Raw genomic sequence first — 27550 nt, forward strand, 5'->3', positions numbered from 1 at the left:
AGGAAAGATGGACCAAACCTGAACTGGTTCCAATCTAAACCCCTCCAGGGATTACCCCTACCCAGTCCCCTCCCTCACCACACTCCTCTTATGAGGGGTCAGAAGGAAGGGCAGTAAGAATTGCTAATTGATCCTACTTTTTATTTCTCTGGCTCAATATCTGAGCCATTTCTTCAGAGCTCCCAAACTGCAGCCCCTTTGTGCCCTGCTCTCCTCAATTACTGATTTTACTTGGTTGCTGGTCAAAGCCTTTGGGATATTTGGATGTTAAGCCCATTGCAAATGACAGTCCCCTCACACCTTATCTACGGTGCCTAAAGAGGCAAAGATGATGATTGCCCAGAGACTGAGCGAGGCACCAGAGTCATCGCACCCACCGGGCCACTGCCCAAGTCACTCACTGCTGCCAGAACACTCCCCCACTCAGCCCAGGAGCACCAGGCCCTCGTCCCGCCGACTAGAATCAGGGCCACATCTTTGTGCTCATTTGCTAACCTGGCACATTTGGTGTCAGGAACAGAAACTTCTGGTCAGAGAGAATGCAGTCATGAGGTATTTTTTTTTCTCTTTGTCCTTTTAGTCAAGTCAATTATTTCAAGCCTAAGTTATCAGGTCTGCAGGAGCAGCGCAATTTTGTTCCTACCTCCACACCCTTCCACCCCTTCCCCGCGCCAGGACCCTTAACAGTTTCCCCTTTCCCTCTTCCTCACGCCCCCATGCCACTGCTCTCCTGACAAGAGGCCATCAGGCAGCTCTCGCACGGGCCCTGGGGCCCTTACCAAGGTGGGCTGCCGCCATGCGGTCAAGGATCTGTTCCTTTTGTTGTTTTGTTTTCAGCCAAAACTAGAACAGAGAGAGAAGCCAGGATCAACTCACAAACAGATACAAAGCAAAGAGACAGAGAGACAGCGATTTAGAGGCCGGTCACCAGAAAGATGGCGTCAGGGTGGGAGGATGCCCCAGATGGCAAGGCCCCTAAATGGATGGAACCAAGTGTCAGTCACTCTCTCACGCTTGGGAAGAATGTTCAGTTGAATGGCGTTCACGTGGACACTGGGTTGGGTAGATGCTGTCCAATCAGTCCCAGCCATTGTCCTTGATCATGTGTGCTAGTTCAATGATGTATTTGCCTTCTTTATATTTCTGGCTGCTTTCAAAAGCATGTTCCTAGGAAATACAGAGGAAGAGAAGAGATACTGAACAACCGAAGACAAGAAAATGATTTTTTTTTTTTGAGGCGGAGTCTCACTCTGTCACCCAGGCTGGAGTGCAATGACACAATCTCAGCTCACTGCAACCTCCGCCTCCCAGGTTCGAGCGATTCTCTTGCCTCAGCCTCCCAAGCAGATAGGATAACAGGCACCCGCCACCATGCCTGGCTAATTTTTGTATTTTTAGTAAAGAGGGGGTTTCACCATGTTGGCCAGGCTGGTCTCTAACTCCTGAGCTCAGGTGATCCACCCACCTTGGCCTCCCTCATACCTGCTGGGATTATAGACATAAGCCACTGCACCCGGCCAAGGAAATGACTTTTGTAGCAGAAAAGCAGGGGCGGATGACAGGTATCAGCATCACCGTGGTCTGGTCCCAGCTTCACCCTGACTCAGTGAGATGATTCCTACCCCTCAAGTGCTTTATGTCCCCCTCGCTTAGCTGCAGAACTGAGGCAACACCAGGACTTTCACAACATTACAACAGAATTTTCCAGGAGCTTCGCTCATTTAAGTCTTTGCAATGTCACCCCCTCAGTAAGGTCTTCCCCAACTACCCTACTTAAAATCCAACTTCCACTCCAGTACTCCCTTTCTGCCTTCTGCCCCAACCCCTGCTTTAGTTTTCTCCGCTGTACTTCTCCCTTCTGAACATACATTATAATTTGCATTTCTATTTTGTTTATCCTCTGTCTCCCATGACTACAATATAAACTTCATTCTGTGCATAGACTTTCATATTTAGTTCATGGCTGTAGCCTTAGAAGACTGCCTGGCACGTAATAGAATTTCAATACATAATTGCTGAATGAATTAGTACATTTACATATATATATAAATCTTGGTTTCTGGTGCTAACGGAAGTTTGCCCTGTGGAGAGATCCATAAAGTTTCTGTGTCATTCCTGCTAGTTTCTAAGAACACAGGAAAGCCTGGTTCTAATTTTAAATTGTACTTGTTAGGCTTAGAGATGACAGGGAGAGGAACAAAATACTCAAGAGGCCAGACAGGTCTCCTTTTCAATCAGTTTTTCTTGCTGCTTCTATGTCAGATGTGTGGAGACAGGAGCTGTATAAACTCCAGGCCAGAGAACCTGGCAGCCCTCAAGCCCCACCCAACTGCCAGCCCCCCAGAGGGAGAATGTCATACTAACCACCTGGCAGGTGACTTTTCTAAACCCACAGCACTGTGGGCTCTCCCAGCGAATAAACCCCCCCGAAAGAAGTCCTGCAGAGGCAGAGGATAAAGGGCTCTTTTGTTTGCAGAGATACACGCGTAAGAACATCTTGGTGTATTCTCCGAAAAACACTGGTCATCTGTGTCTCAGCTCCATATGCACAAGCAGTGGACATCAGCCCTTCCCGGAGCCCCCAGAATTAGTAAGGAATTGAGGTGTACCCTTGGGGGTTCTGGGTGACAGTTGTATCAACTGTGTTTTCTGTTCTAGAGCTCATGGGCTTTGAATTTCAGAACAAGAGCTCAGGCACACCACAGCAGCAATTTCCCTGACACTTCATTATTCCCTGTCTCTGTGCACACACATGCACACATGCGTGTATACGCACGACAGAGAAATGTGTTTTGGGAATAAGGTCCACTGTTCCACAGTAATGTGTTTGGGCGGGAAGGAGGAGAAAGCAAAACTAAGAAAATGAGTTTCCCATTACAGAAAAAAAAAATTTCGGCTGGGCGTGGTGGCTCACACCCATAATCCTAACCCTTTGAGATGAGGCAGGAAGATTGCTTGAGGCCAGTTTGAGACCAGCCTGGGGAACATGACAAAACCTCACCTCTACCAAAAAAAAAAATTCAAAAATCAGCTGGGTGTGATGTCATGCACCTGTAGTCCCAACTACTTGTGAGGCTGAGGCAGGAGGATCATCTGGGCCCAGGAGGTCGAGGCTGCCGTGAGCAAGACTGCACCACTGCACTCCAGCCTGGGGCCTGTCTCAAAAAAATAAAATAAAATAAAATAAAATAGAACTGGGAGATTCACACCTACTTCACAGAGGTAACAATGGGGTGGCTCACGCCTATAATCCCAGAACTTTGGGAGATCAAGGTGGGTGGATCACCTGAGGTCAGGAGTTTGAGACCAGCCTGACCAACATGGTGAACCCACGTGTCTACTAAAAATACAAAAAATTTAGGGCTGGGCGCAGTGGCTCATGCCTGTAATCCCAGCACTTTGAAAGGCCGAGGTGGACGGATCACAAGGTCAGGAGTTCGAGACCAGCCTGACCAACATGGTGAAACCCCGTCTCTACTAAAAATACAAAAAAATTGGCCAGGCATGGCGGCACATGCCTGTAATCCCAGCTATTCTGGGGGCTGAGGCAGGTCCTGTTTGAACCCGGGAGGTGGAGGTTGCAAGTGAGCCAAGATCACACCATTGCACTCCAGCCTGGGTGACAGAGCGAGACTCCATCTCAAAAAAAAAAAAAAAAGGAAGGTGCCCTGGGCTTGCACATAGGAGGTGACGGATGCATATTTGGGGTCCTTGCTGTGCTGTGCACATCCCAGTGCTTGTCAGGCTGTTTGATCTGTTTTCACGTTGGTTTTCCTCCTGAGCTGCCATCATGACTGTCAGCGCTTTGAGGGCAGGCACTGGATCTTGTCAATTTTTTTGGTATTTAGTCAAAGGCTTTTGATAAACCTTTGTCAAAAGCATGAATCATTTTATCTGAACCTCAAGCATGGAGCAAAACCAACCAACTCAGGCTTGTCGTGTATCTTCAATCCAGCACATCTTCAGGGCAGTAAGACAGCCAAGAGGCTGGGAAACACGGGAAGGGGAGAACTTTTCTGCACTTGATCTTAGCCAAAAGGCCGAGAAGCAATGAAGAACATTTCTGGATAATCACAAGCAGAACTGTGTCTCCCACCCCAGATCACCCAGAGGGGGCCCATGACTGTACAGAGGGAACAGAATGGCCAAGTCCAGCTTCTCCCACAGGAACAACCAAGTCGACCATAGGAAGCTGTGGCTAACCCGTCTTGGCACCACACAACACACTGTCTAGGTTTTTTTTTTAATTTTGGGACAGAGTCTCACTCTGTTGCCCAGGCTGGAGTGCAACGGCATGATCTCGGCTCAACGTAACCATTTATTAATTTTGAGACAGAGTCTCACTCTGTTGCCCAGGCTGGAGTGCAACGGCATGATCTCGGCTCAACGTAACCTCCGCCTCCTGGGTTCAAGCAATTCTCCTGCCTCAGACTCCTGAGTAGCTGGGATTACAGGTACCCACCACCACGCCTGGCTAATTTTTGTATTTTTGGTAGAGATGGAGTTTTACTATATGTTGGCCAGGCCGGTCTCAAACTCCTGACCGCAGGTGATCCACCCACCTTGGACTCCCAAACTGCTGGGGTTACAGGCCTGAGCTATTGTGCCTGGCCCCATTTTTGTTTGTAATCCTGAACATTTCCAGAGAATGGGGAAAATGGAATCTGAAGGCAGTGCTACCAGGCTCCACTGCAGATTCCACCTGGGGCAGTTTTTTTTTGTTTTGTTTTTTTAATGATTTCCACAGTTTCAAACTATTTCAATGGAATCATAATTCTGTGCCTGGCATCTATTGCTCACATTATTTTATATGTGTATAAATATATTTTTTTCCCCAAAAGATGTTATTTTTAGAGCAGCATTAGGGTCACAGCAAAACTGAGCAGAAAGTACAGAGATTTCCCACATACCCGCTTACCCACCTCCAGATTCCCCCACTATCAAAATCCCACACCAGATTGGAACATTTGTTACAATGGATGAACCTACATTGACATATCATTAGCACTCTGCGGCAGGTTTGACAACTCCTTCAGGCTCCTTCAGAAGCCAGAGGCAGTTCATGAGCCATATGACAGGATAGGGAATTTGAGACATTTTACATGGACTAAATTGCCTTCCCAGAGACAGGAAGACCAACTTTTCACTATCTTCACAATGACAGGGAGGGCAAGAATAGAAAGAATTGTGCAATGCATGGATGTACACATGCAGGCTGAAAAAATCTGCCAATAATAATAACAATAACAATTTAAGTAAATTTTCACTGACATATGCTCTATGCAAGGTGAAGACGGGCATGATACTATTTAACACTCAAACCAACTCTGTAAGTATGAGGAAACTTAGCATAGAAGCTAAGTAGCTCGTCCAAGGACACACAGACAAATAAGTCATGGAGCCCAAATTTGAACCTCACTCTAGCTGCCTAGATGGTTCTTAACCGCTAGCTAGAGGGATTATAGGGGCAGTGTCTATGGTTATGTGGTGACCCCAGCGCATGTTAGAACAATCAGTCCCTGGTGTTGAAGCAGATCCTGGTCCTTCTCTCCTCTCACTCTGGCAAAGGACTGCTCACTTTTCCTAGGCCCCAAAGGGACCTTAACATTTTTTGCTGAGTTAAACAATGAAAGAATAATTGTCCATTTGGGAGACGTCCAGCCATGACTACATCTGACAGTGGATGTTAATTAAGGCAGTTTTCGATAATGACTTGCTCAGGGCCTGGGACCTAGGTGTTTTAGGAATATTTATTGGGTTCTTGATCAGGCACGGTAGCTCATGCCTATAATTCCAGCACTTTGGGAGGCCAATTTGGGAAGACTACTTGAGCTCAGGAGTTTGAGGCCAGCCTGAGCAACACAGTGAGACCCTGTCTCTATTTATTAAAAAATAAATTTGTTGGCCAGGCACGGTGGCTCACACCTGTAATCCCAGCATTTTGGGAGGCTGAGGCTGGAGCATCACCTGAGGTCAGGAGTTCGAGACCAGCCTGGCCAACATGGTGAAATCCTGTCTCCACTAAAAATACAAAAAATAAGCCAGGTGTGGTGGTGCATGCCTGTAATCCCAGCTACTTGGCAGGCTGAGGCAGGAGAATTGCTTGAATCCGGGAGGCGGAGGTTGCAGTGAGCCGAGATTGCGCCATTGCACTCCAGCCTGGGCGACAGAGCGAAACTGTCTCAAAATAAAATAAAATAAAATAAACAAAATAAAATAAAATAAATTTGTTTAATATTTAAAAAAGAGCATGGGCTCTGTGTCAGAATACTACTACATGGTCACCTCCTTTGAGAATGAAAAATTTAGAAATAAAAAATAAATAACAGAATATTACATGGATTCCTATCCTGGTGTGGCTATTAAATGGCTAGATTGCCTTGGACATATTGTTAACCTCCGTAAGTCTCAGTATCCCTATCCATAAAATAGAGGTGAAGACAGCACCTAACCTCTAAGGCTGCTGATGTATGGCTGGCATACAGTGAGCTGTCAAGAAAGGTTATATGCCATTACTATTATTATTTATTAAATCGAAAGGGGTGTGTGTCTCGGGGTAGTTGTGAAGGAATGAATAGGAGGAGAGAAATATATCAACAGAAAGGAAAGAATGAGCGTGGTAGACAGGTGACTATCCTGGTCTAAGACAATCCCACAAGGCCATGGAAAGTCAGTAGAAGAAAGTGTTCTTCTGGCATAGGCTCTTGGCAATTCCCTTCCAGCCCTCTACCAACCAGACTCTTTTATACTTACGTATTTCCAGCCCAGAGTGGTTTTGCAGTTTTCACAGTAAATGTCTGCGACTGCATGCAGTCCTGTTAGCAACACTCGCTCTTCTGCAGGCCCACAGCCCACATTAACTCTATGTTGAGGCACAAAAAGAGAGAGTGGGTAGTCAGTGACATGCACATCAGTCATTCAAGCTGAGCTTCCAGCAAAAATTAACTGGGCAAGGCTGCCCCAAAGGGAGCCAACCCTGGGCTGAGCGGGTCTAAACCGATCTCCAAAAGGTGGCCACAGGGAAATATCTCAGCTGGAAGGAATTTCAGATCTGCAAGTTCTAGTGGAGTGGGTCTACAGAAATAATCTTTATGGTTGAGTTTCCTTAAAATTGTAATTTGTCTAACAAATACTTCCAATCTGTGACTTAGGGGGACAAGCTGACAGCCACACTGTGAAGTCCACAGCCATAGGCACAGGTCCTCACAGCTTACTGAGGACTGAATGAAGCTGATGCCACACATGGCAGCACACAGTGGTCCTCATACAGGAATGAGTGATCCCTGGGTGCTGAATAGGCTCTACTCCTTCACAGGGTGCCCAGCTCAAGCCACAGGCCAGATTTCCATTTTTACAGTTTATCAGGCTTATGTGGGCTTCACCTTCCCTTCCTAGGCAAGAGGTGATAAACCTGGTGCCCAGGAGTGGCTGAGGGCCCTGGAAACTACACATCTGCCCGAAGTGGGCCTTCCTTCCTCCTTAGGTCCCATGGCAGATCTTGGTATCTTATTCACCCCTATTCTCTTCCCCAGTGACATATCTCAGATCTCATTATGAGTCCTCCATGTTGAGGCTCTCAGAATCTCCTCAGCTTCTTCCCTGTGGGACTACAGTCCTCTGATGTGCCCTCTGAGGGGAGTGTAGTGAATATATTATTTTTAGCCAGAGATGTTGGCAAGAAATGTTCCCCAAAGGTAACTGACTACCAATTGTGGAGAGTAATGCTCCACAGAGTTTTACTGTGGCAGAGAGGGCAGGGTTCATTGTTTAATCATCATCAAGGATTGCTTTTTCCCAGCCCTTGAATCTGCACCCCACAAGGAATGTACCATTCAGAGGCACTCACACTGAGTTAAAGAGGTATGCTCGTCCTTGACTTCCTTGGAACGACTGAAACGCAAGAAAACAAATCGATAGTTAGACATCCATTTCACCCACCTGTTTGGGAAACCAACCCCAATCGCAATAAGCATGACCTTCCAGGACTGACACAGCAAAAGGGAGTACTGAGCCAGTTAATGGTGCCGCTGGCAGATGGCGTGGGGGCGGAGAAGATGGCAGAATAAACAGAGCCACAAAGCTCGATCTGGCCCACTGGACTGTGTTCACTAGCCCAGGTGAGAAAATAAAAACCCAAACCCACCATGTCATTAAAAACTTCTTCCCTCCTGACATTGCCTGATACAATTAATTCACCTGAGATCATTAATCCGCATTGGCATTCCTGGTCCCACTTGATTTCAGCCATCTGTGCTGGCCACAGCTTTCCCAGGCTGGCCCAGGCATGGAAACCACCACAAGCTCTTTTGCTTGGCCTCTTGGTCCAGCCCTAACAAAGGCAGCAAAAAATCCCCAACCCAAGAATAAACTATCCAACCCACACTCATCGCTTGTCATGCCTTCTAGAAGATTCTAAGGACAGTTTACAATCCTAAATGGGAGCATAGGAGCTCTTTTGAGATGTAAGCAACTCGATCTCTGCATCACAGAAACGCTCATGAAGCAGCAATTCCACTTTAACCTCTAGCTTTACACAGGGGTTTCTTTCTTCTGGCTGGAGGGAGGCATGGAACAGGAGAAACAGGAGCCAGAGCCTGCCATGCAATCTGGCATCTGCTTTCATTAACACAGGCCCTGTCCATGTTTTCTCTCTCTGGTTACACTGAGAAGCCTGCCTGACATGAGCCAGCCATGTTCTGCACTGCTGCCTGCATTTTTAATGTGGCCTAACAACGGTGTCCTGAATTTAATATCTTAGTCTGCCCTGAAAAGCAACCAACAAACAAGGAGGTGAGTGGCTAACAGATGACCAGAGGGTAGGTGAGCACCAGACAGGACTCAGATTAGCACGCGAGACAACCATTTTTGTCAGATGTGCAGGACATCAGAGATCAGTGCTGCAGGCCAGCGTGAAAGACAAAATTATTATTTTTTTTTTTTTGAGATGGAGTCTTGCTCTGTCACCCAGACCAGAATGCAGTGGTGCGATCTCGGCTCACTGCACCTCCATCTCCTGAGTTCAAGCAATTATCCTGCCTCATCGGTGTCCTGTCATGGGTGGCACCCAATGACACCCATGTTCTGGACTCTTCATGTTCCCTGCATTTCCTTTTTCTTTCTTTCCTTTTTCTCCCCCCCAGGATAGAGAGTCTCACTCTGTCACCCAGGCTGGAGTGCAGTGGTGTGACCGTGACTCACTGCAGCCTCCACCTTCTGGGCTCAAGCGATCCTCCTGCCTGAGCCTCCTGAGTAACTGGGACCAAAGGTGCATACCACCATAACCAGCTATTAAAAAAAAAATTATAGAGACAGGGTGTTGCCATGTTACCCAGATTGGTCTTGAACTCCTAGGCTCAAGCAATCCGCCTGCCTCAGCTTTCCAAAGTGTTGGGATTACAGGCGTGAGCCACTGCACCTAGCCTGTTTGCCTTTGTCTTTAGCATCCTGGATTGAAATCATCTGTTTATTTATCTCACTCCCTCAGTAGACTGTGAGCTCCCTGAAGGCATGCGCCATGTCTTCAATCTCTCTCTGAATGCCCAACACATAAGCACGTGCATCTGGCACACAATAGTCATTTATTAAATATTCTGAGTCAGTTACATTGTCTCTAGTTTCTTTCGTTTTCTATAAACAACTTTACTGAACTATAAGTGACATAATAAATGGTATATATTTGAAGTGTACTATTGGATGAGTTTTAATATCTGTCTATATCTGTGAAACCATCACCGCAATCAAGATTAAACTGCCCATCACACCCAAACATCTCCTCATATCCCTCTGAATCCTCCCCTCTGAATCCTCTTACCACTTATAGATCCATAGGTGATTACAGTTTTCTGTCACTATAATTTATATTTTCTGGAATCTTTTTTTGAGACAAGGTCTCACTCTGTCACCCAGGATGGAGTGTAGAGGCACGATCATGGCTCACTGCAGCCTTGATCTCCTGGGCTCAAGTGATCCTTCTGCCTCAACCTCCCGAGTAGCTGGGACTACAGGGGTGCACCACCGTGCCTGGCTAATTTTGGAATTTTTGTAGAGATGGAATCTTGCCATGTTGCCCAAGCTGGTCTCCTGAGCTCAAGTGATCCACCCAATCTGCCTGCCTTGGCCTCCCAAAGTGCTGGGATTACAGATGTGAGTCACCACGTCCAGTCCAGAATTTTATTAAACAAACGAAATGTATTTTCATTTACAGTGTATATGTGTTTGACTTTTTTCACTCAGCACAATTCTTTTAGGATTCATCCATGTTGAACATATCAACAATTTATTCCCTTTTTGCTGCTGAGTAGTATTCTATTCTATGGATATCACAGTTCTTTTTGGTTTGGTTTTGATAAGAGATTTGAACTGGCTGATCTTCAAATCCCCTTCTAGCTTCAAAATTATATTGTCTTATTATTCCATGGTCCTAAGTTACAGGTAATTTGGAATGTCATCCTCTAAGAAACATTTGCTAAGACCTTCAAGTTCAGAGCTTAGAAGAAGGTGGCTATTGAGAACCAAATCCCAGAAGAAAGCAGACAGGAAAGTAACAGGAAGCAACAGAGCTTCACCATTAATGACAGAGAAAGGCTTTGAATAATGCATTCACTTCTTTCTCACCCCTGGATCACTGACTCTCTGCCAGACACAATTAGAAATACAGGGAGACAGGCAACACTGTGAGACTTACCAGGGCAGCGGTATCCCAGCAAGGTGTGCAAGACAATCCCCCAGACAACCCTTTTCTCCAGGGCAGTGAGGAAACACTAGCTCATTTTATATATTTTATCTTTAAAAAATAAGTTTTGCTAAACGGTTACAATACATGGATTGCCACTAGGCCTTCCCTGGACTGGCATGTGTCCTGTATGTATAGGTATCTGGAAGGAAGGGGCTCCACTGTGGGGGTCAGAGGTGACAAAGGTGTTCTTCTGCCTCTGCTTTCAGCATACTGTGAATACTATTGTTTCTGTGAATAAGGCTAATCTTATTTTTTTGAAAAACAAGATCATTAAATAACAGGATCTTTGCAATGTTTTGCATATGAGATGGAGTACTACAAAGGGGTCCACTTACGGTAAAGTACCTGAACCCTGTGCTATAGAGAGAACTGGCTTTTGTCAATATTTTTACCTTATATTATTTTTGTGGCTAAAAAAATGATATGCTTGTACAAAAATTAATTTGAAATGGAGGATATTCAGAAGAAAATCTCTGTGACCTTGTGTTAGAAGACAGTTCTTAGATACACCAGAAACACAATCTATAAAAGAGAAAAAAACTGATAAACTGAACTTCATCAGAATCAGTCCACATCAAAATGGTTAAATATTTTTTCTTTAACTGACAAAACCAAGTGTTGGCATGAATATGTAGCAACTGGAACTCTCAAACATTGCAGAACAGTACAGCAACTTTGGAAATGAGGCTGGCAATTTCACTTACCCAAGTGAAACGAAAGCCTATGTTCACACAAAAACCTGTATGAGAGTGTTTTTAACAGCTTAATTCATAATCGCCCCAAAATGGAAACAACCTAAATGTCTCAAATGGTAACTGGGTAAGTAGACTGGTATATCCATATAATACTATTCTGTAATAAAGAGGAACAAACTATTGATATACAGAACAACACGGATGAATTTGAAACACATTACGCTAAGAAGATTGGTAAAAAGAATATTTAACTGTAAGAGTTAGTAAGAGAGATGGAATTGATCTGTTATCTTGGTAACAGAAGAACGGTACTCTTAGGCCCTATAACAAAAGAAAGTCTTATAATCACTATTAGACTATATATTTGTAAGACTATAAAACTAAATAGACTGTAAGACGCCCAGGTCCTAAGACTTATCTATGTTAAAACTCATATGACTCATATTCAAAGAGTGAATTTTACTGTATGTAAATTAAAAATTTTTTAAATTAATAAATTCGTAAAATAATAAGTCATTTCTAAAATCTATGCCTGCACACTCTATTCCTGTATCTGTACAGTTAGGAATTGTAAGCAATTCCCTAATCTATTTAAAACTATTCCAAACAAAGAGTTTCAGAGGGGTTTGAACCCTTGTTCATTTTCATATTTTTTAATTCTTTTTTAAAAATTATGTTTGTGAAGGATAATTCTGAAATATAGTAAAAATGCTTTTCAGTGCTAGGTGTGATGGCTCATGCCTATAATCCCAGCACTATGGGAAGCCGAGGCAGGAGGACCACTTGAGGTCAGGAGTTTGAGACCAGTTGGTCAACACAGTGAGACCTCATCTTTACAGAAAAAACCCAAAACCAAAACCAAAAAACCACTTTTCTTGAGAGTTTTCAAGAACAACCCTCTCATTAGAATAGGTCTTTTGAATTACTGTATCAGAAAGTGATCAACCAAGATTTTTTTAAAGGAGTATATCCAATCATATATAACTTCAGTAAAATTTAAAACAATTTTATAATTATTTTCTTTCATCCATTTAAATTATATAAATGTTCATTAAAAATTGTATGCTTACAATGTACATATTACATGGCAGCACACATACGTAATTAATAAATAAGTATATACATATTAGGAGTTTATGCTCAAATATTTTACTGATAGGGGTATGTCATTTTAGAAGTGTGAAAGCCAATGTTCTGGGGGTTCCTGTCTGCTTCCAGGCTGGTCCTAAGAGTCACTTTCTCTGGCCTGACACAGATTAGAATTCCTAGAGAGAGCTGGGGTGGGGGAGGGCACGTGGCAGAGCAGAGAAATGCCAGTCAGGCCCCGAGGCACCTCTAATGGCTTCCTCCAAGCCTGGTTTGAGAGAGTCTGCTGGGAGAGGCCCACACGTACAAAGGGTACTGAACCCCCTCTCAGGGCTGTCCTGGTGGCCATAGCCACTCAGGTTCCCGTGAGGAGGAGTATCGATGAACCTCTGTTTCCTCAGCCTGGCACTCGGGATCAGCTGTGTTTTTTGAGGCAGAGCTCTGGAAGCCTTTTCCATCATGGGTTCCATTCTGGGGCCCCTGCCAAGTCAACAATTATGATGAGAAAAACAGCCATGGAGAACAACAAGCTTCTTGCAGATAGACACAGACAAGAATAGCCCCAGCTGGGTTACTGGATCCTGTGGGGCCCAGCCCTGCCTGGCACGGCCTGGCACTCCCTGGAGTGAGGGTGGTACCGAAGGTGGGGAGACAGAAAGGAAGTTAAGGAAGCAATTAGAATAAAGCAAACAGAATTTCAGACCAGGAGATGCCAAACAGACTGTCAGACACATTTGTTTGCTGTCATTACTGCCAGGCAACAAGGCAGCTCTTTTCCATGTTGTGTATCAACCAAGGCTGGTGTGCAGGCCTCCAGGAAAGGGTTTTTGTTTTGTTTTTTAAGCCGCACAAAACTTTTCTTCTGTCCTTTAAAGTAAAGTAATAGTTCCAGGCCCAGCCCTTCCAGCCAGCTCAAAGGAATGGAAAGGGCTTTGAGTTTCCTGTTTAGTAGCCAAAACCACGGATTTGGGGCCCCTTTAGAAGTCTGGAAGGCAGAAACTCCTTTTAAAAGCAGGAGAACCACAGAAAAATGAATACTCTGGATTGAAGCGGGAGGCAGCAACAGAGCAAACGTGTGAGTTTCTTCCCCCGGTGACAGATACAGGTCCTCACCTTGGAGTCCTATTCACTTGAACAGGCTTCTCCCTACATGAAGGGTCCAGCCAGCAGAGGAGCAGAGCCTCTCACACTTCGGCCCCCTTCTCTCTCTAGGAAGATCAACCATTAGCCACCGAGCATATCCCTCTGGAGGTGCACAGAGATCGGGGAAGCAGACGCCCACCTGCCTCACCAGCTGACACCTGGGAACTAGGTGACCCCTTGCATATCTGCACAGGGTAAGAGGATCTAGTCTTGGCATCAGAAGATTCAGGTTCAAGTCCTGGCTTTACAACTTCAACTTATTAGTCACCTGACCCTGAAAGAGTTAATTAACCTCTGAGCTGCCACATCTTTTTCATCTGTAAGTAGAAATCATGTCCATTTCCTAGGGTTGCTGAGAACAGCAAGTGAGGTAAATGAAGCACAGAGTAAAAAGTCCCTACCTCTCCTCTTTGGCCTTTTCAGGAGCCTGGAGGAGAGAGATGAAAACGTTGACTCTAACCTACTTGGTTCTTCAAACCTCTTTCTTTGGTGACTTTGGTCTCCCTCTTTCTCTATTATGCCAAAAGGCAAGGCTTCCCCCACTTTGCAATTCGATGTCTCCATCAAAATGGAGGGATGGAACTGAAGCTCCCCATGAGACTTTTCCAGTTACAATTTTCTGTGAATCCACCTCTCTTAAAGCACCTGGCACTTGCTTCCTCAACTTACCACTCATACACAGTGTTACCTGCACAAGCTTCAGAGTCATATTGCCAGGGTGTACCAGTCCTGGTTGTGCTATATACTAGCTACGTTACTACCTTGAACAAGCTCATTAACCTCTCTGAGCCACAATTTTGTAGTCTGTAAAACAGGCACAATAAAATAGCTCTCACTCACACCAGATTTGTATAAGAGATAAGTTAGGGCTGGCCGTGGTGGCTCACGCTTGTAATCCTAGCACTTTGGGAGGCCGAGGAGGGCAGATCACTTGAGGTCAGGAGTTCGAGACCAGCCTAGCCAATACGGCGAAACCCCGACTCTACTAAAAATACAAAAATTAGCTGGGTGTGGTGATGCATGCCTGTAATCCCAGCTACGTGGGAGGCTGAGACAAGAGAATCACTTGAACCTAGGAGGCAAAGGTCGTCGAGATGGCGCCACTGCACTCCAGCCTGGGAGACACAGAAAGACTCCATCTCAAAAAAAAAAAAAAAGAAGTTAGATATTGTTTATCAAGTGCTTCATAAACTTCAAGACTCTATATACTTCGCTACTGTTAGAATGTTTCTATTATATAGCTTTAAACAAAACTCATTAGGCTGGGCATGGTGGCTGAAGCCTGTAATCCCAGCACTTTTCCCAGCACTTTGGGAGGCTGAGGCAGGCGGATCACTTGAGGTCAGGAGTTCGAGACCAGCCTGGCCAACATGGCAAAACCCTGTCTCCACCAAAAATGGAAAAATTAGCCAGGCATGGTGGCGCATGCCTGTAATCCCAGCTACTCGGGAGGCTGAAGCAGGAAAATCACGTGAACCTGGGAGGTGGAGGTTATAGTAAGCCAAGGTCACACTACTGCACTCCGGATTGGGTGACAGAGTGAGACCCTGTCAAAACAAAACAAAACAAAACAAAAACCCCAAACTTATTGATGTGCTGAGTTCAAAGAAAACCAACAAAAAAACTTACTGGTACAAACATAAACTTGAGCTTTTAAAAATTGAGATGTAATTCACATTACCATCACCCTTTTAAAGTAGACAATTCAGTGGTTCTTATATTCACAAGGTCACGCAACTATCACCACTATCTATTTCCAGAACATTTTCACACTCCAAAAAGAAATCACACACCATTAGCCGTCAGCCTCCATCTCCCTTGCCTCCAGCCTCTGGCAAGCATAAATCTACTTGCTGTCTCTATGGATTTGCTCAAGGCACTATACATTTCAACCCCTTTAAAGTACTTTTAGGTGTCTCAGTGAGAAGGCATCAGAAGTGTTTAGGTACGGATACAAAGGAGGATTAGTAAAACCTTTGCCCTTGGAGTGTTGGCTAAACCCCAACAACTCAACAGATTTCACATTCTGTAGGGAAGGGTCAGATCAGTCCTTTTTCCATTCTTTTCTCCAACCATGGTTAGGCTTGGTGAGGTTTCCTATATTGGGTCAAAGTAAGCCATAGGCTCCATTCCAAAGAGTTGGAACCCAAGCAAAACAGTCCTAGATCCTGTTTGGATTTCAGCCTTGAGGATGCATATGGAGAAAGTGAGAGGGGTGATGATAAAGAACAAAGTTTAAAACTTGCAGAATTAGAACCCGAGTGCAACTGAAAGAAGCTGTGAACATTTAGGTAAGAGGAAAGACTGAAGGGGATTTATTCCATCTTCTCTGCAATAAGAACAAGAGGAAATAGACGGAAATGAGAGACTTAATTATAAAGGAAGAACTTCCTGACTCTATTTGTCTTCCACATGGGGACATAGGTCACCAGTAAAGACTAGAATAGAACAAAGCCGCTGTATATGCTTATGATTTTAAAAAGACTGTCACATACCTGTCTAGGAACCTTTGAGATGGGGGTAAAAAGCCGAGGGGCGAAAGGATGGCTTTCTTAAGGCCCCTCCTCCTGTGGCTTTGAGCTAGGGTAGTCTCCATTCACTCACACATTCCCTCAACAGATGGAGGGAGGGGCAGGGAAGCCACTGGCTCTAAAGGAGGAAATATCTGCTGTGTGGAGTCATAAAATTCCAAGAGCATGGGAACATTCACATGCTTGGAACTGCAAAAACAAAAGGTGGTGAGGGGGCCTGGGTGCTGGTGTTTTATTGATGAAAGGGAGAGATTCAGCCAGGCACGGTGGCTCACGCCTGTAATCCTAGCACTGTGGGAGGCTGAGGTGGGTGGATCACCTGAGGTCAGGGAGTTCAAGATGAGCCTGGCCAACATGGTGAAACTTCGTCTCTACCAAAAAATACCAAAAAATTAGCTGGGCGTGGTGGTGTGCACCTATAATCCCAGCTACTCGGGAGACTGAGGCATGAGAATTGCTTGAGGTGGAGGTTGCAGTGAACTGAGATCACGCCATTGCACGCCAGCCTGGATGACAGAGTGAGACCTTGTCTCAAAAAAAAAAAAAAAAAAAAAAGGAAGGAGGAGACTCTGGGATTTAAGCCATTTAATGATCAGACTTTTCAAATTCCCTTCCTGTTGACCTACATGAACTGGGCCCTTTTAGAGTCCTTTTAGGAGTCTCAGTGACAAGGTATCAGAAGTATTTAGGGGAACTAAGCCACTTTCAGGGATGGGCCTAGGGAATGGGGCAGAGAGAGATCCTATAAGATCTGTTGCCTCATGGTGTCGTGTTGCCTGATATTCAAGGGAAAGGATGCAGGCTTTGGAGCCTGAGAGGGACTGGACCCAGCCCTCACTAGCTGTGTAACCTTGGGCCAGTCACTTAATCCTTCTGAGCCTCAGCGTTCTCTACAGAAGGGAGAAACATATTGCCAATTCAATAACGCTCTATTCCAGAGGGACATGGTGAAGATGAAATGATTGTGCATTAAATGATTGTGTGTCTAGTAAGTACCAAATGTGGCTCATAAAAAGCATTTAATAAATGTGTTTCCCTTCACACCAGCACAGGCTTTAAAATGGGAGCTGCGTACCTAGTCTGGAGGGGCCAGGCTGTTCAGTCAGAGCTCCCCAGACTCTTCCAACTCCCCCTACAGCTTAGACCCCATAAGTTCTTCTCCCACACCTCTTCCAACTGTCCTAAGGGCTTCAAATGGGGCTTGGGAAGTGTGGTTGTTCTCTGCTGAACCAGGAGCAGGATAAACCTCTCTAGTCTGTGGCATAGGGTTAGAACAGCAGATGCCAAGGTAAACATGCAGCCAGTGGGAAAGCGGATGCTGCCAGCTCTCAGCGTCCTGCAGAGAAGGGAAGCAATGCCTCACCCAGAAAGATGGAGAGTAGGGGATGACCATGATCAGATATCCCCATCCTCTACAGAAGAGAGGCTAACATGTCATCCTCACCAGGTCTGTTTAGGGAATCTAGCTTCTGAGTTAGACACTAAGGGTGGTGCCAGGACACGATGGCCCTCTTCAGTTCAAATATAAGCCAGAATCGTCAGGAGGGCTGAAATATGGGAGCTCAAATGTCTCTCAAAGCCATTGGGCCCTTGAAAACAATTGTTAGAGTTAAAAATGATATGTAAATTAATATGTCTAGGAAGAACAAATACCAATTTCCTTACTTATGTTTCAGTTTGCATTCCTGATCCCAAAGCCAAATGGGCACTGGCAAATGAAAATGTTCTTATACTTCAAAGGCTGCCTATAAGGTCAGTGAGCAAAGCCTACCGACCCCCAAAGTAAGTCTTCCTTTGTAACCAATCTAGGCAAAGAAGGCCTGAGAAAGCCGCCCTCCACAACGGAAGCCGCATGCTGCAGAGGGGATTGCTTTGAAAATATTCTCTCTTTTTCTTTTCTTTTCTTTTTTTTGAGACGATGTCTTGATCTTGTTGCCCAGGCCGACATGCACTGGCGTGATCTGGGCTCACTGCAACCTCTGTCTCCCAGGTTCAAGCGATTCTCCTGCCTCGGCCTCCCGAGCAGCTGGGATTACAGGCACGCACCACCATGCCCAGCTACTTTCTAATAAACAATCACTACAGTGAAATTAGACTTTGTAGATGAGACTGAGGTGGCTCATAAAAGTGAGTTAGAAATTATGAAATAACAGTTATGGCTCACACTCATATGATAACTACCATGTATCAGGCAGGATTCAAACAGTAACTCCAAGCAAAGTAACTTAATCCTCTCAACAAAAAACAATGAAAATCAGGTAGGTACAATCATTCTTCCCACCTTACAGATGAGAAAAGTAAGGCAAAGACAGGCTAGGAAATATGCCTAAGGTCCAACAATCTGGCCGGACGCTGTGGCTCACACCTATAATCCCAGCACTTTGGGAGGCTGAGGTGGGCGGATCACCTGAGGTCAGGAGATTCTGACCAGTCTGCCAACATGGTGAAACCCCGTCTCTACCAAACATACAAACATTAGCTGGATGTGGTGGTGGGTGCCTGTAATCCAGCTACTAGAGGGGTTGAGGCAGGAGAATCGCTTGAACCTGGGAGACAGAGGTTGCAGTGAGCCCAGATCACGCCACTGCATGCCAGCCTGGGCGACAGAGAGAGACTCCACCTCAAAAAACAACAACAACAACAACAAAACAAACCCACAATTAATAAATGATGACAGAGGTCCAGGCAGTGTGGCTCTGAAGTCCAGGGGAGAATGAAATGAAGATGGAGTCATGAAGGTGCCATCCAAATGACTTCCTAAAAGGAAGGGAGCCTAAACAGAATGCGACTAGAACTGACAGGTATACAGTATGCCAGAAAATGCAAAACACTTTCACATGTGAACTGATAAAACCGCCAAGACAGAAGAGGACACTGAAGCCCAGCGCTGTTTAAGAAACTTCTCCAGTTTCACACAGCTTGTAAGTCAAGGTCAGAACTTTAAACACACAGCTTTTGACTCTAAGTCCCAAAATTTTTCTAGAGGGTATTCACTGGGAAAGTCTGTCTCTCTGATGAAGAAGGATGGATCAACTTGTCAGAAGTTATGAAAATCTCTTAGGCTATTCAAATTTCTCTGCTCTGATTCCATACTGACTTAGCAATGTCCTAAATTTAATTCTCTCGCTCAAGTGGGTTTATCTTCAACAAAGACAACATACAGTCCAAGCTTTCAGGATGATCTGCTCCGCTGTAAATTAATGCATTAGAATTGCATTTTCCCAATTAACTTCCTGTGAGTTGTGTGACTGTGAATCACTTCACCAGAGTTTGGTCACTCAAGGGAACAGATAATATTAAATTTGTACACCTACAATGCTTAAGGCTGACTGAGGACTGCCGAGGGGAATACCCTCTGAGTCCCAGCCTAAAAACAGCTTTTTCATCTCAAGACTGAATGAATGATTCTAATTTAAAATCTCTTGGAAACAAATAATTAAAAGCTAAGAAACTCTAAATCCCTTCTTTCTTTGGCACCAAGACCACACGGCAAAGAACTAGCAAAGAATATCAAAGAATGCTTCAGGAGTGGTAAAGAGAAATATTTAAGTAATTACAGGCCACTGGAATCTCATGCAGTGGGCTATAGTTTGGGTACAGTGGAGGATCTCAAAGGAAAACATACATACGCGACTTTATCCAGTTTTAAATACACTCACAGATACTGGGATTTGAAAGACCCCTCCCTACTCATAAAGGTCAACCATGCACCTGAAGCATGGCTCTCCCCCACATTTCTACCAAACCTCTCCTTGAATACTTTCAGGGGCAGAGAACTCACTACCTCCTGAGGAAGCCCATTCTACTGCCAATGACTCTGACAATGCCAAAATTCCTCATGTGAGCTGAGCTCTTTCTCCTTAGAGCTTTCTGATTCCTCCATCTTTAGATCCGTTACACTTCAGGTTATAGATTTAAAGCTCTTATCTCTCCCACATGAGGTTTTCCTTCTATGTAACTTCTCCCAGTTTAGTAGCTTGGTAGAATGAAAGAATTATGCAGTTGGATAAACTGACTAGATTCAGTTCCCAGTTCTAGCACTTCCTCTGCCATGTCCTCTTGGTTTGTTCAGCTTTCAGGTCAAAAGTTCCTCATCTGTGAAATGGGATAACAATATCCACCTTCTTCCTACCAGTCCCTTCAAATTTTCCCTATGTGGCCTGGTCTATGTTCACTATTGTTTTCCATACCTCTTTTCCATTTCATACTAAAAGATGTTCCCTAGACACTTCCTACACTTTTCTTCTAATGCTAATCAAAGCACCAGGCCTTACTGAAACAATTAATTGGGCTCCAGGTTGCATGCACAAACCAAAGTACATAGATTTACGTGATTGTCCCTGCTGTGGCAGTTGTCCAACATGAGGCTTTCCTCCCGTGAGCGCATTAGCATATATCCACCTTCAACCATTGTATTCCAACCCTCTGGGACTGGATTTAGGAGTAGAGTTGTGTGAAACAGATCAGGGAAGAGACAATGTTACTTGAAAGGATCATGGTGGTAAGAATTATGGTGGGGATTGAAGAACTCATAGCCGAAGAGCCTTATGAAAGAGACATGGGCATATAATTGTTAGAAGGATTTGAGCATAGGGTGCTTGCCAAAATGCAAGAGCACACACTGATGCCTCTCGGTATTCCCTCCAGAAATGGAACATAACTGGGTCAGAATATCCAGACTACCCACTCCACCCCTGCCAGGCAAGGCTAGATCATCTGCCTTCAACTAGGATGGTGTCCTTAGCTAGATCCCCGATACTCTGAACTGGGATTGCATCATCTGTGAAATGAAGGGATTGAGCAAGGTCTCTTACACGGGTGAACATTCTGTGAGTCCATATTCTCAAGAGAATAGATGCCTCGCATATTAAATGAACATTTCTGACTCAGACTTCTCTTGTGTTTTCAAACTTCCTGTTTATCTGCGTAAAAAGCAAGTCTTTTCTGCTCATCAGATGACTGACCTTATCTGATCATTCCTTAAGACTCCCATCTTTAGACACAGAAACATAAACCCCTTCCACTTATTTGGGTGCTCAATCTTTCTTGGCCAACGCAAGTGCCCGACTTGCTGCAAAATATCAAGCATTGGAAAACAATCTCCAGAGCAAAAAAGCTTTGTGTCACACTGAAGCAATCTCCGACGGTAACAAATTAGAGGGAAACCCAAGTGTCCAATAAGAAGGGAATGGCTCAGAATGTTGTGCTAGGGCCGAATGAAGAAATACTGTGTCTCCGTGATGATAAATCAACAAATATCTAATGAACAGTCATGTCCAGAGCCTTGCTGGGCACCGCAGAGAGCACACAGCTAGTCCATCTAGCCACCTAGAAAACGGGACTAAAATACATTAAGTCTAAAGCAGTATAATTTGTGGCAATAAATTATGGTTGTTAAAGGAGTTCAGAGAAGATGGATGGGACAGGAGGAGATGAGAGCGCTGCAGGAGGGCTGATCACAGCAGAGGGCTTTCATGAAGAGGAAGTAAGGTCAAAGAGGCTGTGAGGCCTTGAAAGCCAACAGAAGCCCCGGCGACCTACTCCATCTATAGTGATTAAGCAGCTGGAAGTGCATCTGTTTCGCGGCTAAGGACTCCTCAGTATAGTCCAGCTACATCCCCATCTCTTTCCTATGGAGAATAACAACTCGAGGAGAAATCAATGGTGGCCCTGAGATGTTTACAACATATAATAATAAAAATAGGCTGGGCACCACTGCTCACGCCTGTAATCCCAGCACTTTGGGAAGCTGAGGCAGGTGGATCACAAGGTCAGTTCGAGACCAGCCTGGCCAACATGGCGAAATCCCATCTCTACCAAAAATACAAATTAGCTGGGTGTGGTGGCACGTGCCTGTAATCCCAGCTACTGAAGAGGCTGAGGCAGGAGAATCACTTTAGCCTGGGAGGCGGAGGTTGCAGTCAGCCGAGACCATGTCATTGCACTCCAGACTGGGCAACAGAGTCCGTCTCAAAAAATTAAAAAGTAATAATAACACCACACTGTATGTTCCATGGTTTTGATACTGCCTCAGGACATTGTCATAAGCACTATTTCCTCTCACTTCTCACAACCACCTTGGGTATGAGGAAAGGCAACAGTGGATGGGGATAGAGTCAGTCCTAAAACACACATCTTACAAAGCCCCTGCCTCTCTTAGGCATCTGCTTTGTGTGGTGAGCATTGTCCATTGTGCCCACATCTAAACACAGGGCATTCTTATCACTCTTCAATGCACAAATATTTCCTTACTGAAGGGAGTGGAGAGGGTGTGGGATCCTTAGCAGCACTGGGCAGTAAATCTGAAAGCAGAACTTGTTAGTTTCTAAACAAGGACCAGCCAGTTAGACCACAGAGTGGGTGTTTCCATGCAAATTCCAGCACTTTCATGTTGCTCCATGAACTGAGCCCAACCAGGAGAGCAAGCCATGGTTTTTGTATTTTTCTTTTTTGCAACCAGCTAAGGAGCCTTTGATTAGGCCTAGAGAGGGACTCAATTAGCATCATGGAAACAGAGGAGATTTCAGAAAGGAAAGGTCAGTCGCAAGTCTAGCATTTGCTATCAGCCATCTGCCAAGCAGGAAGTGCTACTCAGATCTATTTTTAATCATCTTCCCTAGGCTAGGGCTTCTGGGAAAATTCAGAGGCCAGGGTTATTCCAAGACAAACATTTAATTGCTACCTTTCTGTACACATTTTAAAACAGCCTCTGGGCACTCAAGACCAACTTATACACAGAGGCCCAGTTTCTGGGTTCTGTCACTCTGGTACCTACATCCAAGGTTATCTTTGGAAGCCGTGACGGGGGACCTCTCCTTGGGGACTGTCTGGGATATCAAGTAACTCCACATAATGTAATAATTCCTATAGCCAGCAGGTTTCAGATACTTGCTTTGGTTGCAAGTGACAGGAAGAGAGGAGGAGGTGGGAATTCAGGTCCAGGAGCTCATGTTCATTCCCCAAAGAAGTGAGACCAGTGAAGTGAACTGTGCAAACTTCCTCGTCACTCCCATTTTCATTTTAAGCACATTTATCACTTTAGAAAGGTAAATTAAAACCAGTTCATCCAGGCAGTAATCTCGTTTGTTACTAAAGATACTGACTGGCTAAAGAAAGGGGAGAAGTTTCATCTTAATTCCCAAGGCCCCAGCCTGTGCTGTGGCCGGTGCATCCAGGCATGAGAACATTCTGTCCACTGGCTCCTTCTCCCTCCTGTCTCGCAGCAGTGCTATGTCTCAGTTCAACCCAGCCCAAGGAATGAAACGTCTCTGAGAGGTCTGGAGAGGGAGTCTGGCACAGCCAGGGCAGACTATGCAGAGACAGAGCCTGGCTCAGGCAGCCCCTGCATTCTCCAGCTCACCCAAACACAGTTTCCTCGCCTCTCCACATTTACAAACTCAGCCTCCAATTTCCATCCCAAGGTAAAGCCTGAGCATATACACGACTGTGCCCCAGCCAAGCCATGTTCCACCTGCCACTAAAGAAGTGGAGGATTGGGGACAGGCAGCTGGTCACCACCCAGTGCCTGCCCCATCCAACAGTGAGCTGCAGAGCCCACTGTGCCTGTAGACAAAGGGGTCTGCTCAGCATCCTACCCACCTCTGGACCTTCCCCCTTCCCTACTGTCAGAAGCTTATCTGTCTGCGAGCAGCCGGTGGGAAGGCTAAGCCGAAAGGGCACCTTGGCCATGGGATCTTTGCCTAAGGATGTGAAACAGGAGACTGGGTATTTGGGGCAACTTAACACCAGCCAGAGCCCAGCCAGCAGGCCAGGGAGGAAGGGACTGACTAGACAGGCATGTGCTTCACAGGAGCTCTAACTCCCCCGGCCAGGGGCTAGAATCCTCCTCCCAGTGTGCGGAACTCTACTCTAGTAAGCTGGGACACACATGCCCCTGGGGAAAATAAAACAAAAACAAAAAAACAAAAAAGGGCCACTGCACAGGGTCACTCCCCCGACCCAGTTGGACTACACATTAATTGGGGCTTCTGAGCCCTGCTGACTCTTGAGTTCCTCTTCTTGTCTGGTTTCAGCAGAGAAGGGAGTTAATCAGCAAACAGCTTAAAGGAAGGATAACTGTCTGCCCCTGCTGAGGGCCACCTGTGCCCCTCCTCTGTGTGCCATGGCTTGATGGGCCAGTAAACCCTATTGAAACAAACAGCAAAGAAACAAGCAGAAGCAATCTGGGGTGCCATGTTTGGTCCAAGTGTAAGACACCAGGAACAAGGGGCTACCTGGAGATTTCAAAGCCAAGCAGACAGCCTGAGAAGGACCAACGGAAGCACTTGTAGTGGGGTGCTGACCCTGTACTGTACCACTCTGAGAGTGAGTGTCTCCTTAGACCTTGTGTCCTAGGTGGCTTGCTTCCCTCGGCCATCAGGGCCCTGATTCCACATCACTCTCAGACCCTCAGAAAAGGAATCTCTGGGGTGGGGTCTGGTGATCTGCCTTTGTATCTCAGGTGATTCTGATGTACTGTCAGATTTGGGAATCACTGTCTAAGAATCTCCATTTTCCAATGCCTGTTTCAATTATTCTCCAAATACATAAAGACTGCAGAAGCTACTTATTTCCACCTTCACTTGGCCCTGTTCCAGATCTCATGGCTACATCAAAGCCACTGGAACTCTGCAACTGAATTCTCTCTTTAAATTCAGAGAAAAACTCATCAACATGAGGTTGCAATTGCCAGGTTTCAATGATTTGGGGAGCCTTACTCAGGAAACCAGGAGTGTCAGGCGAGACAGAGTGCCCAGGCCCTGCAAACCCCCAGACCTCCATGAACAAAGGCCCTCTTCTTAGAGTTATGACTGCTTGCTGTTTGCCAGTGATCTACCTGCTTGTTGTGCAGCTGAAGGCACCACCAAGGAGGGACCGGGCCTGACTATTTTTAAACGGCTATGGCATGTTATCAATGCCCACCACTCCACAACATCAACATTGTATAATCACACAAAGCTCAAGGATATATGGTTTACAGAAGCTAAAGAAGTTGATTTTCCAAAATAGGCTATGTTTTATTCTCATCTCATCTCAATAAAATCCTATTTGCTTAAAACCTTTTACCAGCTCCTCACAGCATCCAGAACTGTGTCTAAACTCCTTCGTTTGGCCTTCTAGGCCTTGCGTGATCCACCTTGACCTGCTTCCCTAAAGCACAGACTCCCCTGACTCCCCATCTGTCTTTCCTGTGGTCCCTGGACTTGGTCTTGTGTCGTGTTTCTCTGTCTCTGCTCAGAATGGACTCCTCTTTCTTGTCTTTGTTTTCTTGTCCACTTAGCAAATGCTTATAAACACTAATCTTAGTAAACATTCATCCTGCTCTTTACCCTCATAACATCTGGAACAACCACTTACAGTAATGACTGTGTTTCACTACATTTTATCACTGTTTACCTATTTGCCTTCCCCATTAGATCATAAGCTACTTAAGGGCAAGAATTTCAGGCAGGTGCACTGGTTCACGCCTGCAATCCCAGCACTTTGGCAGGCCAAGGCGGGTGGATTACTTGAGCCCAAGAATTTTAGACCACCCTGGGCAATATGGAGAAACCTCGTCTCCACAAAAAACAGAAAAATCAGCCGGGTGTGGTGGTGCACGTCTGCAGTCCCAGCTACTCAGGAGGCTAAGGTGGAAGGATCACCTGAGCCTGGGAAGTTGAGGGTGCAGTGAGCTGTGATAGTGCCTTTGTACTCCAGCCTGGGCAACAGAGTGAGACTCTGTCTCAAAAAAAAAAAAAAAAAAAAAAAAAAGAATTTCGTTGCATTCATTTCTGTATCCCCAGTGCTTCATACAGTAGGATTTAATATATGCAGGGTGATCAGGAAGGTTAAGTGACTTGCTCAATGCCACACTGAAAATTTAGTGCAAAGCCAAGTCTGGAGCAGAGATGGCTTGACCCTCATTCAAGGCTTTTCAAATGGTGCCACAGACTCTCCGTCAGCAGGGCCCCACACTGTTTTCCCATTACAGTGATGACACTGTAGGAAACTATGTGCCCTATCTGGCTTGATCGCCTTGTAACCTACGATGGGAACCTGTGGGTGCTAGACGGCTAGGGCTGAAGTCTGGCCTATGGAATGGAATTCTCACCAGGGTGTCAATTAAGACCTTGTCAATTAGCACAGAGACTCAACACCTACACTCTCCATACAAGCCACCATGCTGGTTTGAGATTCCTCTTGAAATCACAGAAATCTATTTCTCCAACACCCATTTCACAACAGTCATTCTAATCATCTTACCCAGGGCTAAGTAAACCAGTCCAAGGGCCAAATTGGGCCTTTCACCTGTTTCGCAAATGAAGTTTTTCTGGAAAACATCCATGCTCATTTGTTTATATACTCTCTGTGGCTGCAGATTTGAGTGGAGACCCTGCGTACAGCAAAGCGTAAAATACTATCTGGCCTTTATAGAAAAAGTTTTGCAGACCTTTGGATGGAGCCCAAAGAACAGGGAATCAAGACTGCAAACAGCTCCTCCCTTCTACCAAGGGACTGGCTGCCCCTACTCTGAAGTTAGTGAACCAACTGGCTTTTGAATGAAGTCATTTCTTTTTTTAGCCCTGGTTACAGGCCTGGGATCCAGGAGGAGATTTTTGCCTGTCAGAGGCACACAGGGACCTGCAACACCTAGCACATGGCCTGGCACATAATGGCACTCAATTAATGTTTACTGAATAAACAAAGGCATGGGAAATCAGCCAGTCTGAGCCTTGAACAAAAGTCCATACTCCTGTCAGTTTCAAGGTGACCAGACACACAGGTACCTGGCAGCAGCCAGGTGACCTAGATTTGTCAGACTTTATCTTATCGGCTTTCCTTTCTCCAAGCACTTGCCCCCACAATGCTCAGGGAAGGTTGGCCTCTTGTTTTTACAGAGAAAGAGATGGACAGGGAGGAACTCTCCTCCCACACCGACACACTTTGCGTTTTTTTTTTTCCTCTCCCTCTGCGGGGAGAATCAAGAAATATGGGGGCTTCGAGCTTCAAAGAGCTCCATGAAGTCTTGTTTCACCGGCTTCCTCTATCCTCAGGTTTCCTAGCTGAATGTGTCTGGGATGAACCTTAAAGGCCCTCTCATAGTTCTACCTGTCGTCTGGAACATTTGGCATCTAAAGGGGAAAGGCCATCTGTGGATAAAGCTGGCAGCTTTCAGACGGTCAGGAATGTAAACAGTGGGGAGAGGCCTGGTCCTGAGAACACAGACATTCCTCCAAAGATGCATCAGAACACAGGCGGCTGCCCCACTAGGCTGGGCTAGCTCAGGCCGACACTGCAAGGGAGGACAGGGACGTCAGGGAAACAAAAGGCTGAAAGCACTTCAGCCTCTCATGAAAATTAGGCAAGCTGAATGGAAA

At 45.5% G+C, this 27550-nt stretch overlaps 1 protein-coding gene across 1 annotated transcript in view; it reads right to left on the minus strand.

The window, feature by feature from the left end:
* Positions 1-567: 567 nt before the first annotated feature.
* The window catches only part of YPEL2 (yippee-like 2 (Drosophila)), a 51055-nt gene continuing 24072 nt past the window's right edge, over positions 568-27550 (minus strand). Inside the window, exons 2-4 of the mRNA XM_011979179.1 lie at positions 7847-7890; positions 6754-6862; positions 568-1167 (exon numbers count right to left, since the gene is read on the minus strand). Of these exons, the coding sequence (XP_011834569.1) occupies positions 1078-1167; positions 6754-6862; positions 7847-7890 (243 nt within the window). The 3' untranslated portion in view covers positions 568-1077. The remainder of the gene's footprint in view (positions 1168-6753; positions 6863-7846; positions 7891-27550) is intronic.

The sequence above is a fragment of the Mandrillus leucophaeus genome, unplaced genomic scaffold, assembly GCF_000951045.1.
Source record: "Mandrillus leucophaeus isolate KB7577 unplaced genomic scaffold, Mleu.le_1.0 Scaffold20, whole genome shotgun sequence".
NCBI classification, from domain to species: domain Eukaryota; kingdom Metazoa; phylum Chordata; class Mammalia; order Primates; family Cercopithecidae; genus Mandrillus; species Mandrillus leucophaeus.